Source organism: Geotrypetes seraphini, chromosome 4 (assembly GCF_902459505.1).
Source record: "Geotrypetes seraphini chromosome 4, aGeoSer1.1, whole genome shotgun sequence".
NCBI lineage: Eukaryota > Metazoa > Chordata > Amphibia > Gymnophiona > Dermophiidae > Geotrypetes > Geotrypetes seraphini.
In genome coordinates, this window is record NC_047087.1 from 186,905,293 (window position 1) to 186,924,430 (window position 19,138).

The window sequence follows — 19,138 nt, forward strand, 5'->3', positions numbered from 1 at the left end:
AAGAAACAATAAAAAAAACTGGTAAATTAAATGAGATCGTATCACATTTTTAGTGAAAGTAGGGAGCAAGAATGATATTGCAGTAGGAATTTAGTAAGCTTGGATAAGCATATGCCAAAGAGAGAAGAGGAATTGGCAGGTGTTTTATGAACCCCTTTCAGTTTAACATACCACTGCATTCTTAATATTCACCATTCAGAAGCAGTACAAAGGGCAAACAGAACAAAGAACTTCTCCAAATTCCCTAGCTCAGTCACTGGCATAAAAACCACCCCTCCGGTGCCTTTGTTTTCTCAAGTTTAAACACAGTTTCAATCATAGACAGCGGAACGTTTTTTTGTTTGGGGAGGGGGACCCAAAAGCTCCACCCAAGCCCCATCCAAGACCTCACCCTGTAATAGTACTAATTGTAATGTCATTTTTCCCATTCATTCTTCATACACACACAATATCATCTTATTAACAATACCATGTTTCCCCAAAAATAAGACCTAACCTGAAAATAAGCCATAGCATGATTTTTGAGGTAGGTCTTAATAAGCCCTACTCCAAAAATAAGCCCTAGTTAGATCGCCTCTGAAGCCCTCTCAAATGTCCCTGACTTCATCCCTAGATTTGGTGGCGGCAGCAGCACACCTTCCCCAGCCGAACCCCGCTGACCATCCCACCGCGTAGCATCTTTCCATCTCTCCCTCCCATCTGAACCCCGCTAACCCTCCCACTGTGAGATTGACATATCTCCCTTCAAACAGCAGTGTCGGCAGCACTTTAAATAGGCTGTTTCACAGTCTTCTCCCGCCGGGTCATACCCTCTACCGCATCACTTATGTCATCAGCCACCGGGCAGCGTCAATGAGATCATCGTGCTGCTGCTGGCCTGCCCCGGAACCCTTCATTCAACAGCAGCCCACCTATGCGTAAACAGGAAATCACTGCTGAATGAAGACTTCCGGGGCAGGCCGACACCAGAACGCTGATCTCAATGACGCTGCCCGAAGATTTAAAATAACAAACACCAGGAAGGAGATAGGTATGGGGGACTCAGGAGCCGAAGAGAGAGGTTGTGCGACATGGTCTCGCTAGAGGAGGGGGGAGGAAGAAAGGAAGGAGTGAATAACATGTGCTACATGCCAACAATTTAAAGGTACAGTGGCCAGAAGAGGAAGTAGGTGGTGGAGCAGAGCCACCATCAATTTTGGGGGAGGCCAAGACCCCTGTGGCCCCCCCACCCCCCTGGTTTCAATCAGTTTCAGAAATACGGCATTCCTTATAGGCTATAGAAACTTTCACAAATATTTGCTGTGTTCTCTGTTTAGCTATTAAAACAGAAATTCCCTGGAGCTCCTTTTTCAGCATTCAAGTTGTCCGATGCTGACAGCATTTTGCGATTTCCAAAGTCGCTGCGTCAGGGAAATTACAATCTTAGTAAATCAACTCTCAGTTCCGTGTCCATACTACAAAATCCTTTTACCCACCGCAATTAGGTCAATTACTTTAAGCGTCCTCCATAAAGCACAGTTACTTACCGTAACAAGTGTTATCCAGGGACAGCAGGCAGATATTATCACACATGGGTGACATCACTGACGGAGCTCCGGTACAGACACTTCAAAAGTGCATCGCCACTTTAAAACTTTAGAAAGTTTGCGATAGCCTGCATCACGCATGCGCAAGTGCCTTCTCACCCGACGCAGGGCGCTCATCTCCTCAGTTAAGATAAGCCAGCTAAGAAGCCAACCAGGGGAGGAGGGTGGGTTGTGAGAATATCTGCCTGCTGTCCCTGGATAACACCTGTTATGGTAAGTAACTGGGCTTTATCTCAGGACAAGCAGGCAGCATATTCTCACACATGGGTGACCTCCAAGCTTTTATAATACAAACTGGCTGAAGTGCCCATCCCGTCTGGAGAAAGACTCCAGATAATAATAAGAGGTGAATGTGAACTGAGGACCAGGTGGCAGCTTAACAGATTTCTGTAATAGGAGTAGATTTAAGGAAATCTATATAAACTGCCCTAGCTCAGACTTTATGGGCTGTGACCCGATTCAGCAGGCGCAGACCAGGTTGAGCAAAACAGAACAAAATACAGGTAACCAAACAGAAACCGTGTTCTTGGAAACAGGATGCCCCAACTTGTTAGGATCACAGGAGACGAAGAGTTGGGGAGAAGTCTGATAAGTGTTTGTCCTGGTATGTAAAAAGCCAAGGCACCCTTATAGACTAGAAAGGAAAGATCTGTTTATCCTCCAAAAAAAGAGGATCAGGAAGAAATTGAGATGAAACTTCGCCATCCCTTTCGATAGAAACTATGGTTGCGTACGTGGAAGCACTGTATCATAGAGAAAAACTGTGAAGGATGAATCTGTCTCCAACACTTGTAACTCATTGATCCTCCTGGCAGAAGTGAGCAAGAGGAGAAAAAACAACTTTCCAGGTTAAAAAACTGAGGATGAGCTGTGGCCATTGGCTCAAATGTAGGCTTCACTAACCTGGAAAGAACTCCATCAAGGTCCAAGACTACAGGTGAAGGTTTGAGAGGCAGCTTTACCTTGAAATGCCTTTTCATGAATCTGGAGACCAAGGGAAGAGCACAGAGAGATTGTCCCTCGATTGCATGTGAAAAGCTGTAACAAGCCAGAAGAAGCTTTCCCTCCACTAGCATGTGAAAAGCTAGAAGAATACCGAGATATATTCGAATAGACAACAAAAATCCACACCATTTCAACTGACAAGGAAGTGGGATCTGGATGATGAAGAAGACACCAGGAAGAAAACCTAACCCACATTTGGTTATGATAACAATATAGTGAGGCTGGTGTCCTGAGGACATCAAAAATCTTGCGAACAGGCTGAGATATGTAATACAGAATAGTTCAGCACGAAAGAAACCCAACTGCCAGGTGGAATGAGCGCAGGTTGAAACATAGAAAATGTCCATGCTAGTGATAAAGCAGAGTAGACAAAAAAATGGCAGAGGTAGTTGCTCCTTTGTGCTGAGGAAAAAAAAGAAGGGAGAACCAATGCTATCTGAGCCATCCAGAAGCTAAGAGAAGCATAGTGGTTAACTCTTGTTGTAGATTGAACAAAAACATCAACACAGAAATGCATAGAAAGAAACATGCTCATCTAATCTATAAAAGATGTCTGTCATTCAGACAATGCAATGAGCATAGTCTGAAAAGAATATAGTCCGAAACAAAAGTAGGGCGGCTTAAAATTGGTGCGAATCACCAAGAAGTTCACCCATGGCGTGCCCCATTAAATTTAAAAGTATGGAGAGCTGCAGAGCTGACGGCTTCTTTGACTTGGCTACCAGTACTACCAAGTTTCTTTCCTGGGGGGGGGGGGGTCTCTCCGAGTACTGCACCGGACATCCTGTATTCGTGTATAATATTTTTACCAACATGCATCACCTTATACTTATCCATGTTAAACCTCATTTGCCATGGATCGTTGTTTTGCCCCTGTGTCCAGGTTGAAGTGGATCATATTGTGATCACTGTTTCCCAGCATCTCTTCTACACCTTGCGCCGGTTCTCGTAGTCCATTTAGAATTAAGCCCAGAATTGCATTTCCTCTCGTATTTTCCTTGACAAGTTGTTCCAGGAAGCAGTCGCCTACAGCATCCAGGAACTTGGTTTCCCTACTGCAGCCAGAGGTGCCTAGGTTCCAGTCTATCGCCGGATAATTGAAGTCGCCCATGATAACTGTGTTGCCTAGGCTGGGGCTCTTCTCTCTGGAAAAGAGGAGGCTCAGGGGAGATATGATAGAGACCTTCAAGATCATGAGGGGCATAGAGAGGGTGGATAGGGACAGATTCTTCAGATTGAAGGGGACAACAGGTACGAGGGGGCATTCGGAGAAACTGAAGGGAGATAGGTTCAAAACAAATGCAAGGAAGTTTTTTTTCACCCAAAGGGTCGTGGACACTTGGAATGCGCTACCGGAGGAAGTGATCAGGCAGAGTACGGTACAGGGATTCAAACAGGGATTGGACGGATTCCTGAGGGATAAAGGGATTGTGGGATACTGAGAGAGGTGCTGGGATGTAATACAAGTATAGAAAGCTAACCAGGTAATAAGTATGGAAACCCAACCAAGTCGTGAATGTGCAAGACCGGAGGGTTAGGACTTCGATGGGAAGATAGGACTTAAATGGGAAACCAAGGTGGCAAGGGGGCCCCTTCTGGTTATTCAGACAGGTCGTGACCTGTTTGGGCCGCCGCGGGAGCGGACTGCTGGGCGGGATGGACCTGTGGTCTGACCCGGCGGAGGCACTGCTTATGTTCTTATGCCTCCTTTGCAGTTGTGTTTAATCTCGTACATCATTTCTTCATAAGTTTCTTCGGACTGCCCTGGGGATCAGTAGTTGATGCCAATCTTCGTTTCTGTTTCATTTGTTCCTGGTATTTTGGCCCAGAGAGATTCTACCTTATTTTTTTTGTTTCCGGTGTGTTCGCTACGGTAGACTCGATTCTCTCTTTGATGTGTAGGGCAATACCCCCACCTTTTTGTCCTATTCTGTCTCTGCGGTATAGCTTGTATCCTTGACAGATCTCTGGCATTCCAAGCAGGCAAATGGAATAAATGTCTTACCACTCTCATTTCTAACTCACCCTCCTACCAAATTTTCAGGAAATCAATCAAAACCTATCTCTTTGATAAATTTTTCTGACTCCCTCCCAGCCTTGTCAACCTGCCTTGTATCTCCTATATGCCTCCGGATCTCCTGACTACTCCCGACTTGCTAAGTTAAGCTGATTGTCTTGTTTGTAACATCGCTGTATATGTAATGTCTCTTACTCTGTTAACCGCTTTGAACTGTTATGGTACTGCGGTATACAAAAATAAAGATATTATTATTATCCCAGTAGCACAGTGTCCCAGACGTTTTCCTCGTTTCACTAATGTTTCCATGATGCCGATGATGTCAGGTTATCTTTTTGTGCCATAGCTTCCAATTCTTCCATCTTATTCCTTAGGCTCCTTGCGTTTGTGTACATACACTTGAGTTTGTGGCCTGTTACTCTCTTGCATTTCCTTCCCTCTTGTATCCCTTTCGATCCGTCAAGATTTCTGTCTTGCCAATGATCCGTTGAGTCTTCCCTGCTATCTTCCTGCATGGTATCCTCTGGGTATAACGTTTCCCGAACCATCGACTCTTGGTCGACTGTCGGATTTCCCCTTCTTCCTAGTTTAAAAACTTCTCAGTTTCTTGCTTGATGTTGCTTGCAAGTAGCCTAGTTCCATCTCCGCTGAGGTGGAGTCCATCCTTCCTGTATAGCTTGCTCTTCCCCCAGAACGATGTCCAGTTGCACACAAAGTGGAATCCTTCTTCCTCATACCATGCTGAGTTTGTCTGATAGGGAATTCTACTCCCCTGGAAAAACAGACAATCATCAAGAGGCAAACAATTGTCTAAAGCCATGTGTTTACGGAGTACAAGGGTAGCTGATTGCCAGGACTCAAGAAATGTTGAAAAAACATTGAGAAAAATACATCACTTTAAAGTGATGTGAAAAAAAGTGTGCTCCTTGAAGGAGTAAAGTCCTTGGTTTAGAAGGACATCCAGTTGCACTTCCCAGGTATAAGGAGATGGATTGTCAACATCACCCCTTGAAGAGGAGGAAAGTGCAAAAAAAGAGACCCCCCCAAGAATACAGAGGAGGTTATATAGCAAAAGCCCACTGAGAAGTATGAAGATGGAGTTGTGCTCGTAGTGTTCCATGTCACATGGTAGCCATGTGGCCTCAGAAACCTTCAAGTGCCTTGCAGAAAATGTTCAAATTTGAAACAGATGGATACAGAAGCAAAGGAGAACAAGTTCAGAAGAAGAAATGTTCTCAGTAGAGAAGAGGCAAAAGACTGAAAAACTTTGTTAGGGTCACTGCCGAAACTGAAGAATAGTAGTCGTACAGGAAAAGAAAATCCAAAGATAACAAAAACGAAGTTTTGGTGCCACAAATGCAAGCACTCCCACTCACTATTGAAAAAGATGAGAGGCCATAAGGGCCTGTAGCACAAACTGCACTAAGAGACTGAAAAGTGCAAGCACATACGGGAAGCCAGAAGGAATGAGAGAGAACAGGCTTCCTTGAAACCCAGAGAGCTGAGACTCGGGAAGGGTAAAAATAATGCACCTGGGTGCTAAAACAACAGTATAACCGAAAGGTGTTGAAAACCAATCGATTGGGAAGGAGAAAAACTCCAAACCTCTAGAACTCAGGGATGTTAACAGCCGGATAGCGGCAAAAAGGTCCTAAGGCTCAGAAATTAAAAGAGGGCAATGTAAGGAAAAAATACACACAGACCCCCTCAAACTTGCAAAAAGAAGGAAATGCTGCAATGGAAAAACAGGAGAAGGAAAAATATTCTAAAAAGGATTGAGCAGCCTCCTCCTCCCCTATAGCCACTTCTAAACCTCCGGCATGAAGAGGGGGGGGGTGAGTAGTCCTTCGGTATGGGGGGTGGGACAGGCCTTTAGGGGGGGAACAGGTAGGCAGGCCTTTAGGGGGGGGGAGGACAGGTAGGCAGGCCTTTAGGGGGGAGGGACAGGTAGGCAGGCCTTTAGGGGGGAGGGACAGGTAGGCAGGCCATTAGGGGGGGAGACAGGCAGGCCTTCAGGGGGGGACAAGCCTTCAAGGGGGGAGACAGGCCTTCAAGGGGGGGGACAGGCCTTCAAGGGGGGGGACAGGCCTTCAAGGGGGGGGGACAGGCCTTCAAGGGGGGGGGACAGGCCTTCAAGGGGGGGGGACAGGCCTTCAAGGGGGGGGGACAGGCCTTCAAGGGGGGGGACAGGCCTTCAAGGGGGGGGACAGGCCTTCAAGGGGGGGGGACAGGCCTTCAAGGGGGGGGGGACAGGCCTTCAAGGGGGGGGGGACAGGCCTTCAAGGGGGGGGGACAGGCCTTCAAGGGAGGGGGCCCTGGTGTAGAAGTACACGGAGGGAGGGAGGGAAGGGGGTTCAAAGAGATGTGCATATGCTAGACTTGGGGGGGAAGAAATAATTGGTCTAAAAATAGAGGAGAAGAAGAGAGATGATGGACAATGGGATTTAGGGAGGGAAGGAACAGAAAGGGAGAGAAGTTGGACACAACTTGGATGGTGTGGAGGGGGGATAGAGATACTGGATAGGAGGGTAGTTGAGAAAAGAAAGGGAGAGATGGTGGACCCTGGGGTGGTGGGAAAGGAGGGAGAGATGCTGGATGAAAAGGTAGTTAAGAAAAGGTGGATCTGTGGAGGGAGATAAAAAAAGGAAAGATGCCAGAGGACAGAGATGGCAGGTGGATGGTTAGCACGGAGAAAGAAGGAGACCCTGGCAAGCAAGTTATCAGAAGACAACCAGAGCCTGGGACCAACAAGATTTGAATAATGACCAGACAACAAAAGGTAGGAAAAATAATTTTATTTTCTGTTTTGTGATTACAATTGTTAGATTTGAAATGTGTATCCTGCCAGAGCTGGTGTTAGACCGCAAACGTGAGCTAGGATTTAAGAGAGAGGAAAGGTCTTTTTTGTTTGTTGATTTTGTTTACACCACAGCACCAGTGTGGTTAGGAGAAAGCAAAGGGGGTTAAGAGGCTATAAAATAAACCCACCAGGATGTTTGAAAAAAGCACCCAATTGGGAAGGAAAATCGAATCGAATCTAAAAACCAATTCAATAGGCTGAATCGAATTGAATCAAAATTTTTTTTCCTGAATCGGGCAGCATTAGTATGCAGCCAGATTGATAGGCTTAAAAATGATAAATCCCCAGGACCAGACAGCATCCACCCAAGGTTAATCAAAGAACTGAAAGGGGTTATAGCTGAACGGCTTCAACTAATAGTCAATCTGTCGATCAAATCAGAAAGGATTCCAGAAGACTGGAAAATGACGAATGTTACACCGATCTTCAAGAAAAGTTCGAAGGGAGTTCCGGGAAACTACAGACCAGTGAGTCTGACTTCAGTACCAGGAAAGATGGTAGAGGTGCTGATAAAGGACTGTATCATGGATCACCTTGACAGACACAATCTGATGAGGACCAGCCAGCATGGTTTCAGCAAACAAAATCTTGCTTAAGAACATAAGTAATGCCTCTGCTGGGTCAGACCTGAGGTCCATCATGCCCAGCAGTCCGCTCATGCGGCGGCCCAACAGGTCCAGGGCCTGTGCAGTAATCCTCTATTTATACCCTTCTATCCCCTTTTCCAGCAAGAAACTGTCCAATCCTTTCTTAAACCCCAGTATATGAAAGGTTTTCCATCCCTTTTATCAGACGTGTCGCTCTCCTCTGAACCCTCTCGAGTAACACCATATCCTTCTTAAGGTACGGCGACCAATATTGGACGCAGTATTCCAGATGCGGGCGCACCATCGCCCGATACAACGGCAGGATAACTTCTTTCATCCTGGTTGTAATACCCTTCTTGATTATACCTAGCATTCTATTTTGCTTTCTTAGCGGCCGCTGCGCACTGTGCCGTCGGCTTCATTGTCATGTCCACCATTACCCCCAAGTCCCTTTCCTGGGTACTCTCATTCAATAACATCCCTCCCATCCTATAGTTGTACCTCAGGTTTCTGCTTCCCACATGCAGTACTTTACATTTCTCAACGTTGAACTTCATCTGCCATCTCGTCGCCCATTCCCCTAATTTGTTCAGGTTCTTTTGCAATTCTTCGCAGTCCTCTTTAGTCCGAGCTCCACTAAATAGTTTGGTGTCGTCTGCAAATTTTATTATCTCACACGTCGTCCCTATTTCTAGATCATTTATGAATATATTAAATAGTAGCGGCCCGAGCACCGAGCCCTGCGGAACACCACTTGTGACCCTCTTCCAGCCCGAGTAGTGGCCCTTCACCCCTACCCTACCAGTTTCTGATCCATCTATGTACTTCTCCGTCCACCCCATGGTTCTTCAGGTTCCGGAGTAGACGCTCGTGAGGCACCTTGTCAAAGGCTTTTTGGAAATCTAGTTATATGATGTCTATGGGGTCTCCTCTGTCCATCCGTTTGTTAATTCCTTCAAAAAAGTGCAATAAATTAGTTAGGCACGATCTCCCCTTGCAGAAACCATGTTGGCTGGTTATCAGAAGTTCGTTTCTTTCAAAATGTTCATCGATGCTTTCTTTTATCAGTGCTTCCACCATTTTCCCCGGAACCGAGGTCAGACTCACCAGTCTGTAGTTTCCCGGGTCACCTCTTGATCCCTTTTTAAAAATGGGCGTAACGTTGGCTATCTTCCAATCCTCCGGGATCACGCCTGTTTTCAGGGATAGGTTGCTTGATAAATTTACTGCACTTCTTCGAAGGAGTAAACAGGCAAATAGACAAGGGTGACCCGGTTGACATTGTACAGTCAAACCTCGGTTTATGAGTGCACCGGTTTGCGAGTGTTTTGCAAGACGAGCAAAACATTTGCAAAATCGGCACCTCAGAAACCGAGTTTGACTCGGTTTATGAGCGCCCCCCCCCCCCCCCCGTGATCCGGCTTCCCCCGCTTGCGTCGTTGTCTCTCTCCCCCCCCCCCCCCACAATTCTACATCCCCCCCGAGCACCGCAACGACATCCCTTACCCCAATTGTGCACCGGCACCAGCACCAATGCACAGGAGGTGCCGGTGCCTTAAGATCCTCCTTCTTCTGGCCTGGGCTGTGCGACGGAGATCCTCCCTCTTCCCTGTGCTGGGCTGGACTGGGTTTGAGCATTTGCGCATGCTCAAAGCCTTCTGGTCTCGCTCTTTCCGAGATTCTCAGAATCTCAGAGAGAGCGAGACCAGAAGGCTTTGAGCATGCGCAAATGCTCAAAGCCCAGTCCAGCCCAGCACAGGGAAGAGGGAGGATCTCCGTCGCACCGCCCAGCCCAGGCCAAAAGAGGGAGGATCTTCGGGCACCAGCACCTCCTGTGCATTGGTGCTGGTGCCCAATCGGGGTAAGTGTTGTCGTTTCGGTGCTCGGGGAGGATGTAGGATCGCGGGGAGAGGGGGGGGAGACGCGAGCGGTGTGGAGGATGCCAGTTTGTAGGGTGGATGCCGGATCGCAGGGGGGGAGGGGAATATGGAGCAGCGTCAGTGGCCTCAAGGGGGAGGGGATGGAGCAGCACCGGTAGCCTCGGGGGGGGAGGGGGGAGGAGGTGGAACGAATCAAAGTGAGTTTCCCTTACTTCCTATGAGGAAACTCGCTTTGATATACAAGCAATTTGGTTTACGAGCATACTTCTGGAACGAATTATGTTCGTAACCAAGGTTCCACTGTATATTTGGATTTTCAGAAGGCGTTCGACAAGGTCCCATATGAACGACTACTTTGAAAAATTGCGAGCCATTGAATCGAAGGTGAAATAACGTGGATTAAAAACTGGTTGGTGGATAGGAAACAGAAAATGGTGGTAAATGGATAATTCTCGGACTGGAAAAGTGTCATGAGTGCAGCGCTGCAGGATTCAGTGCTCGGGCCCGTGCTCTTCAACATACAGTCAAACCTCAGTTTACGAGCGCACCGGTTTGCGAGTGTTTTGCAAGATGAACAAAACATTTGCAAAATCGGCACCTCAGAAACCGAGCTTGACTCGATTCACGAGCACCCCCTCCCCCTGCGATCCGGCATCCCCCCCACCCCACCCCCGCGATTTGGCATCCCCCACTCACCTACCCACATATGGGGGAAAGCCAATGGCACCGGCACCAGCACCAACGCACAGGACATGCTGGTGCCCGAAGATCTGCAGTCTTCCTTTTGCTGGGCCTTGAGCATCTGCACATGCTCAAGGCCTTCTAGTCTCACTCTCTCCGAGATTCACGTACCTTAAATTCATCCACTGTAGAGCAAATTCATCTAATTCTCAGAAATTGGGAAAATGGAAGGCTCCTTTTCAATGGCTCAGGGTGAAAACTCTCAAAGCGTAGTAATTTGTTTCTATCAATCAGTCACTTCTCTGACCACTGATATTTCAACCCCATCAGCAGTCAATGTAATTTTCACATCCAGAAATGAAATTGAAGTATCATCACATGTAATTGTAAAATTGATCTGTTCATGACACATATTCATCCATTCACTTAAATTTCAGCAGCTGTTGAATATCACCCTTCCACAAGAAAAATATATCATCTACATATCTCACCCAGAGGGGTATTTCTGAAAAATATCCACTGGAATAGACCCATTTTGATTCAAAAACAGCCATGAATAGATTCATAATTGATGGTGCCATTGTGATGCCCATTGCTATCCCCGATACTTGTTGGAAAATCTGACCTCCATAAAGGGAAAAAAAAAAACCTCTTCTTCATCACTAAGAAGGCTAACTTGAGTAAGAAATCTGTTGGAACTCTAATTGGAGGCATCCTAGTGTCCAGAAACTCCCTTAAGATATCCAAAGCCTCGCTGTCTGTGTCTTCTTTCTCTCTGCCTCGCTGTCTGTCTGTTTCTCTTACAGCCCGCTGTCTGTCTTTCTGTCTCTCTCCTTGGCTCCCTGTCTTTCTTTCTGTCTCTCTCCCTGCCCGTCTTTCTGTGTGTCTGTCTTTCTCTCTCTCTGGTCTCATCTGTCTGTCTTTCTGTCTGTCTCTCTCTCCCTGCCCACTGTCTGTCTTTCTGTCTCTCTCTCCCTGCCCGCTGTCTTTCATTCTGTCTCTCTCTCCCTGCCCGCTGTCTTTCTTGCTGTCTCTCTCTCTCCCTGCTCACTGTCTTTCTATGTGTCTGTCTTTCTTTCTGTCTCCCTTGCTCTGCAGGGATTTAATTTCCTTTCCAGTCGGTTGGGAGGGAGGATTCAGCTTTTTTTGCATTTTCCAGCTGGGGCAATTGCAGAGGTAGATAGGATGCATCCCCAAGATGGAGGCAAGATGTCCGATTGCAGCTCTCCTCCCTTTTATCTCCGGCTCCTTGGCTTCCCGGGCAAGCAAACCCAATCACAACGCTTGTTCCAGCCCCCTCTGTCTCTCCGCTCCTTCACACCGGGATTCTCTCCCTCCCCCCTTGCGCCCGCGCTCTCTCACTCAAACTGTGACAGTTTCTGTCAACTTTGCCTTCAACAGGCCAGTCTCATTCGCCTCTGCTCCTGGACCAAACGGAGGCGGTCTGTTCCCTCAAAACATGACCGGTTCTCCTTCCAGACAGTCACGCCCACCTTCCGACCACGGTCATCTCTCCCTTCCTTCACCCTCGCCTTTTGCTCTCAGAAGGCACGGCGGTGTACTGCGCATGTGGAGGTATGGAAGCTTGGAAGCACGGGTTTCAAGTGCGCATGTGCACTTATTGATAAAATCAATTTCCCTACCTTTGTTGTCTGGTGACTTTATTTTTCTGTGCTTTTAACTATGTTTCCAGGGCCTCCTGCATGTTTCTCCTCTGGTCCTCTTTCCCTCCCCCATCTTCTCCCTTCCTTTTACCTTCCCCTTGTCCATCAGTACCCTTTCTCCCTTCCCTGCTCCCCCTGTCCAGCAGTAGCCCTTCTCCCTTCCTTTTACCTCCCCCCCTATCCAGCATCCGTAAGCTTTAATTTAGCTTTAGCTGCAGTTTCATCAGGCAGCCTCAGGGCTTTTGCTAGGTCAGCCTGTCTCACATCATCGAAATGGGCCGACTTAGCAAAGGCCCCGCGGCTGCTTGATGAAACCGCGGCTGCTACTGTTGCTGGCCCAGGGGTTAGAAGAAGAGGAGACCTGGCAGCGTAGGCAGAAGGCAGGAAGTCAGCCGGCGATTGGAGCAGAAGGCAGGAAATAGCTAACGCAGGCATGGGTGATTGGTAGCAGAAGGTGAATTTTCTACTGCGCATGCGTGGCACACCAGCACAGAGTTTGAAGTGCGTATGCATGCTAAGGGTTTTATTATGATGGATGACAATTTTGTATGAGGTGAACTCTTTATAGTTTATAAATTTTTCCTTTTGGCTAAGTCTTAATAATAATATTGTCATTTATAGCTAAAGAGACATACAATCAAGAAACTGTTTTACACTTTGTGATTATGATAAACATACCGAGGGCCTCAAAATAGTACCTGGCGGGCAGCATGTGGACCCTGGACCGTGAGTTTGAGACCACTGCTTTAGATCGACATCTATCAACTTCTGTAGGAAAAACATCATGCGGAAGGCCCACTTCCTGGTTTTCCTTACGTTCAACCCAATTACATAAGGCAGCTAAGAACATGTCTTGTCATGATTTTCCCACAAACGTTCTTTGGACAGTAAAAACATTGACCATGTTCTCTGTGCAACTGATGTCCTGGTTCCCATTAAACAGTAGCTTATGTCGGCAAACATAAGCCTCTGTTCTAGGCAGCTTTAAAAGAAAAAAAAAAAAAAAGCAGTTTCCAAGTACCTTTCAAATTCCTTCATATATCTTTTATTAAACATGTTTTCTACCATTAATATACTTTAAAATGAACAGGTTGGGCCAGCTACTTATGATAAACTGAAACACTTTGCTATGCTATACTATGTTATGCTATTTTTTTTTAAAACATATCTATATGGACCCCCCTGGTGTAATTTGCACAGATAATTGCCCCTTATGTTAGACAGAGAGTGACTGATGCTGATGAAACCCCAACATCTGGTGCAGCTCTTGGACAATGCTATTCTTTACAATCATGAATTCTTTTTTCATCATCTAGGAGCAACAATAGCATCAAGAGAGCTAGTAATCAAGCCCAAGACACTGCAATAATCAATTCTGAATATGTGCTATGGATATGGTCTTGGCGCTCCATCTATATTTCTTAAAGTTGGAAGCCTTTTTCTAGGACATATGACTGAAAAGATACTGCTGTGGCCAAATTTAAAGAAAACCAACCTGTTTGAAAATATACCAGTCAAGATCACCCCAAGGTCCCCAGAAAGGAGAGGCCAGCATTCATGCAACAAAGCAAAGAACATTTGAATTTAACCAAAAACCCTAACTAGGGCAACTAGTAATAGAAGAGTACTAAACTAGTAATGTAAGAGTACTAAACTTAAGTGGTCCACAAAAACAGCGAGTTCAAAAAAGTTAAGTTCTCAGAGTGCAGGAGCAGATGTCCACTCAACTTCATGGAAAACCAGAATTCCTGTGCAACAGTGAGGTTGTAAAACTGCATGAATGTACAGAGCTGCTTCTAGAGTAATTAAGCTGCAGAATATTCTCCATGTGGGCTCTGTCAAATATCAACTTCAATGAGATTTGCTATCCTGCTTGTCCTTGAATTATCGCTCTGTTTAAGCAGGATAAAGATGAGTGGCAATACTGGTGCCAAGGAGCAAGGATAGAGAAAGCAAAGGTATTATAAACCTTCAGGGGCCATGACAGATGTTGGATAATGAAGTTACAGCAGCTATGATCCTTAATTTAATGGCTGAGTAACATGGGAACAGACACACTAAGGTAAGAAAGGGGAGGGGAAGTTACAAGAAAGGAAGCAGTAAAAAACAAAGATCATTGCCATGATGAGTTAGACCCGCAGAACATCGAGCCTAGTGTCTTCTCTTTCATGCTGGACAAAATCAGGACCACTTGCAGGACCATTTCCTGTTGCTTACTCTCAAAAGTACACTCCAGCTCCACCTAATAACGGTAAAATCACTTATCCTCCTGGAATTCAAGCCTTTTTAAAAACTTTAACCCAGTTTATTGTAAACTGTGCCGTGAAACACTAGGGAATAGGGGTGGGTGCCAGTGCCAGCTGACTGCATGCAGGATGTGCCTCTTATGGTGAGAGGCATGTCCTGTAGGCACTTAGCTGGCGCCAACCCCTATCCTTCTCTCTGGCCCTCTTTCCTGCTGGCACCCCCCACTGGAGTCTCAGGGCCTGTCTGGAGGACCTTCGCACATGCACATGATATCACGGCGATGTCCACGAACTTCCGGGTGTCTCGAGCTGTGGCCACTACGTTTAGTGTGCCGCAGCTTGAGAAAGTTTGCGGGACACTGCTTTAACCACATACTCCAGCAACAAATGCCACAGCTTAATTGTACACTAGCTGGAAAATATTTCAAATTGCTACCAGTTTCAGAATACACCCTGGCTCTATTGTTATCAGAACATAAATAGGCATTCACTATTAACTTGTTCCACACCATTTATGATTTTATAAATCTGTCGTGAGGATGCTTCACTATGATTTACAGTTACTACTTATTGTAATTAATTGAAGCTAATGGCTTTAATAATTTTATGATCTATGAATAATATTCTTTATAACAAATTATACGGCAATCTAAGCTTCAGTAGTTGGATCAAATATGAAATTTGTTTTTTTTCTGTAGGGATACAGATATTTGAAGAAAATGTTTTGACATCCATATCCCTTGAGAAGTGATGAGAGAATAGGCTTGCAACTCTTGGTATCTATTATGCAAGCATCTCTGTTTTGACAATGAAAGGATTATGGTAATGGACTTCATTGAATACAGATGAGTAACTCGCAAGGTGAGCAGTCACCCAAGAACTTCCAATGTACATAGAAAACATTTACAGTAGTACCTTGGATTACGAGCATAATCCGTTCCAGGAGCATGCTCGTAATCCAAAATGCTCGTTTATCAAAGCGAGTTTCCCCATAGGAAATAATGGAAATTTGCTTTGATACATTCCCATCCCCCGAGGCCAGCGGCGCTGCTCTATCCCCCCCCCCCCCCCACCTCCCGAGAACCAGCATTGCTCCCCCCGAAGGCCCCCCCTGTGATCCGGCACTCTCCCCCCCTACCGTGATTCAGCACCCCCCCCCCCCGCCGCTTCTTACTGTCATCTGGGCCTGGGCACCGGCACCAACGCACAGGACATGCCCAAAGATCGGCCTCCTCTTCTTGCTGGGCCTTGAGCATCTGTGCATGCTCAAGGCCTGCGAGTTCACGTTCTCTCCGAGATCTCTGAGAATCTCGGAAAGAGCGTGAACTCGCAGGCCTTGAACATGCGCCGATGCTCAAGGCCCAGCAAGAAGGGGAGGCTGATAGAAACATAGAAACATAGAAAAAGACGGCAGATAAGGGCCGCGGCCCATCTAGTCTGCCCACCCCAATGACCCTCCCCATAGAAACATAGAAAAAGACGGCAGATAAGGGCCGCGGCCCATCTAGTCTGCCCACCCCAATGACCCTCCCCATAGAAACATAGAAAAAGACGGCAGATAAGGGCCGCGGCCCATCTATTCTGCTCACCGGCACCGGCACCAACGCACAGGAGATGCCGGTGCCCAAAGATCGGCCTCCTCTTCTTGCTGGGCCTTGAGCATCTGCGCATGCTCAAGGCCTGCGAGTTCACGTTCTCTCCGAGATCTCTGAGAATCTCGGAAAGAGCGTGAACTCGCAGGCCTTGAACATGCGCCAATGCTCAAGGCCCAGCAAGAAGGGGAGGCTGATCTTTGGGCACCGGCACCAACACACAGGAGATGCCGGTGCCCAGGCCCAGATGACAATAAGAAGCTGCGGGCAGGGGGGGTGCCCAATCGCGGGGGGGGGGGGGGGTGCCGGATCACGGGGGGCGCCGCTCGCAAATCGAGGCATGCTCGGTTTCCGAGGCGCCAATTTTGCAAATGTTTTTCTCATCTTGCAAAACACTCGCAAACCGGTGCACTCGTAAACCGAGGTACCACTGTACTTCTATACAGTTTGGATCACATCAGCATTAGAGCCTTGCTTTCATTTTTGTCTTCATATAGATATTTTACATTAATTTTGCAATAGGTATTAATACAATTTCCATTCAGGTGTATCAAGGCACCAAAACATGTTTTAATTTAGTAATAGGAGGAACATTCCAGATCCCTGGGTCAGAGTAATGCCATTCAAAGAAGATTAGGGGATGGACTAATCAGGAAAACCTCCAGTAGATTGTGCTTCTCAAAATTGGAGGAAATTTAAAAGTGAGGATAGGAAATACATCAGTGCTGTCCTTCCTCAAAGGAGTCAACTAAACATGGAGGAGGTGAAGTGGACTAATCGCCAGGGGCCCACAAAGGACCTTGACTCCAAAGCAAAGCAAAAACAAACAAATAACACCAGCGGAGCTGACAAAAATAAAAACAAGAGTGTGGAAATTAGTATATACTAAAGCTTAAAGTATGGGAAACAAGGTTCTTGATCTAGATGCTGTGATGGAAGGGGCTGCATTGGATTTAGTAGTGATCATGAAGAAATGGTTCACGGAGAGCAATGACTTTGATTATAGTTATATCAGGCAATAATCTATTCAGGAAAGATAGGGTAAGAGGAAAAGAAGAGGGAATGGCATAAGTTAAAGATCATATTCAAACCATATAATTGCAGATCTACAAGGTAAGGAATAGGTACTATGGGGCAAAATGGAAAGAGAGAATGGAAAATATATTTATATTGAAGTGATATACAGGCCTACTTCACAGATGGAATAAGGGGATAGAGATATAATAGAAAACATTCAAAATATAGCTGTAAAATGTGAAGTACTACTACATAGATTTTAATATGCCAGATGTTGATTAGGGTATCCCTAGTGCGGGATCTCCTAGTAGGGATATCCTGGATTCTCTACAAGAACTGTTCCAGCAATTAGTAATAGAACCCATGCAGGATGGGGCCATAATGAACTTAATGCAAAAAAGTGTTTCTGATGTTATAGTAGGTGATCATTTGGCATGGTGATCACTGCATGGTGTGGTTTAATATTAAGACAGGCGTAGGTAGAGAGGGCTCATTCGAAAGAGAAGATTCTAAACTTTTTTAAAAAAAACTAACTTTGTTCAGATGGGGGATTATGTCAAGAAATTGTCTAGATGAGATCATCAAAGAACTAGGAAAGGAGCTATTGTAAAGGCAACAAACCATTTTGTAAGGGAAGTAAGTAAAAGGAAGAGTAAAAGAAGGCCGCTTTGGTTCTCAAAAATAGTGGCTTTCATAAACTACAAAAGATCTCAGAAAGATAGGCAAAAATATCTGGAAAAGAGGCTGGTCAAGTAGTCAGAAAAGCAAAGATGCAAATGGAAAAAAATAGACAGTAAAACGTGGAGACAAGATTTTTTAAAGATATATTAATGACTGAAGGACATGCAAAAGTGGCATTGTGAGACTCAAAGGTGAAGGGGATAAATATGTATAAGTTGATAAAGATAAGACTGAATTGCTTAAAAATATTTCTCTTCTGTGTTCATAGCTGAAGCACTGGGAGTCGGACCACAGAAAACAAAAGCAAATAGGGCTGTAAGAGCTCACTGAACTAAAGGATTGTAAGAGCTCACTGAACTAAAGGTAGATAAAGTGATGGGGCCAGATGGTATACATCCAAGGGTACTGAGGGAACTTAAGGAAGTTCTGGTGGTTCCTCTGATCTTTTTATTGCTTCTCTAGAATCAGGAGTGGTACTGGAGGATTAGAAAAGGACAGATGTGGTCCCTCTCCAGAAAAGTGGAAGTAAGGAAGAAGTAGGGGGATCACAGTTGCCTCCTTCCAGGTGGGTTGTTTCTTCCTGTCTTCGGCGGCACTTGTTGCAAGGACGTGTCAGTAGAAGTGCTGCCCAATTCACGATTCGAATCAGTTCACCGATTCAAATCAGGTGAATTGATTTGAATCGGTTCGTTTTTGTTAAAAACAGACTCACCAATTCAGCCGCAAGACGAGTTCGGGCTATTTCACGCCGCCGGCTGCTGGACTCTTCCCATCTAATGTAACTTCCGGATTTGCGAAACCGGAAGTTACATCAGAAGAAACGAAAGGAGTGGGAGAGTCAAGCAGCGAGCGAATGGACCTAGTGCAGCAGCAAATACTATTTTGGGCTGGCTCTTTCCCCGCATTTCTCCTCTCTTCCCCGCGATTTAATATTTAGTCCAGTAAGTAAATGAATCGGAATGAGGGCTGGTGAGTCTTGGGGACTGAGGATGGAAGCTGAAATCGGCAGGGGGGCTGGTGAGTCTTAGGGGCTGGAAGCTGAAATCGGCAGGGGGCCTGGTGAGTCTCGGAGACTGGGGATGGAAGCTGAAATCAGCAGAGGGCCTGGTGAGTCTCAGAGGCTGGGGATGGAAGCTGAAATCGGCAGGGGGCCTGGTGAGTCTCGGAGGCTGGGGATGGAAGCTAAAATCGGCAGGGAGCCTGGTGAATCTCGGAGGCTGGGGATGGAAGCTGAAATCGGCAGGGGGCCTGGTGAGTCTCGGGAGCTGGGGATGGAAGCTGATATCGGCAGGGGGACTGGTGAGTAGTGCTGCCTGATTCAT

The 19,138-nt window shown here is 46.3% G+C and overlaps 1 protein-coding gene across 8 annotated transcripts in view; it reads right to left on the bottom strand.

Annotated features, from left to right (window-relative positions):
• MCU (mitochondrial calcium uniporter) overlaps positions 1–19,138 on the bottom strand; it is a 449,047-nt gene that overhangs the window by 164,160 nt on the left and 265,749 nt on the right. Inside the window, exon 1 of one of the 8 annotated variants that reach the window (XM_033940615.1) lies at positions 12,979–13,106. The exons of the other annotated variants lie outside the window; for them this stretch is intronic. Coding sequence (XP_033796506.1) covers positions 12,979–13,066 — 88 coding nt within the window. The 5' untranslated portion in view covers positions 13,067–13,106. Of the gene's footprint in view, positions 1–12,978; positions 13,107–19,138 lie in introns of those variants that run through there. 8 annotated transcript variants of the gene reach the window in all.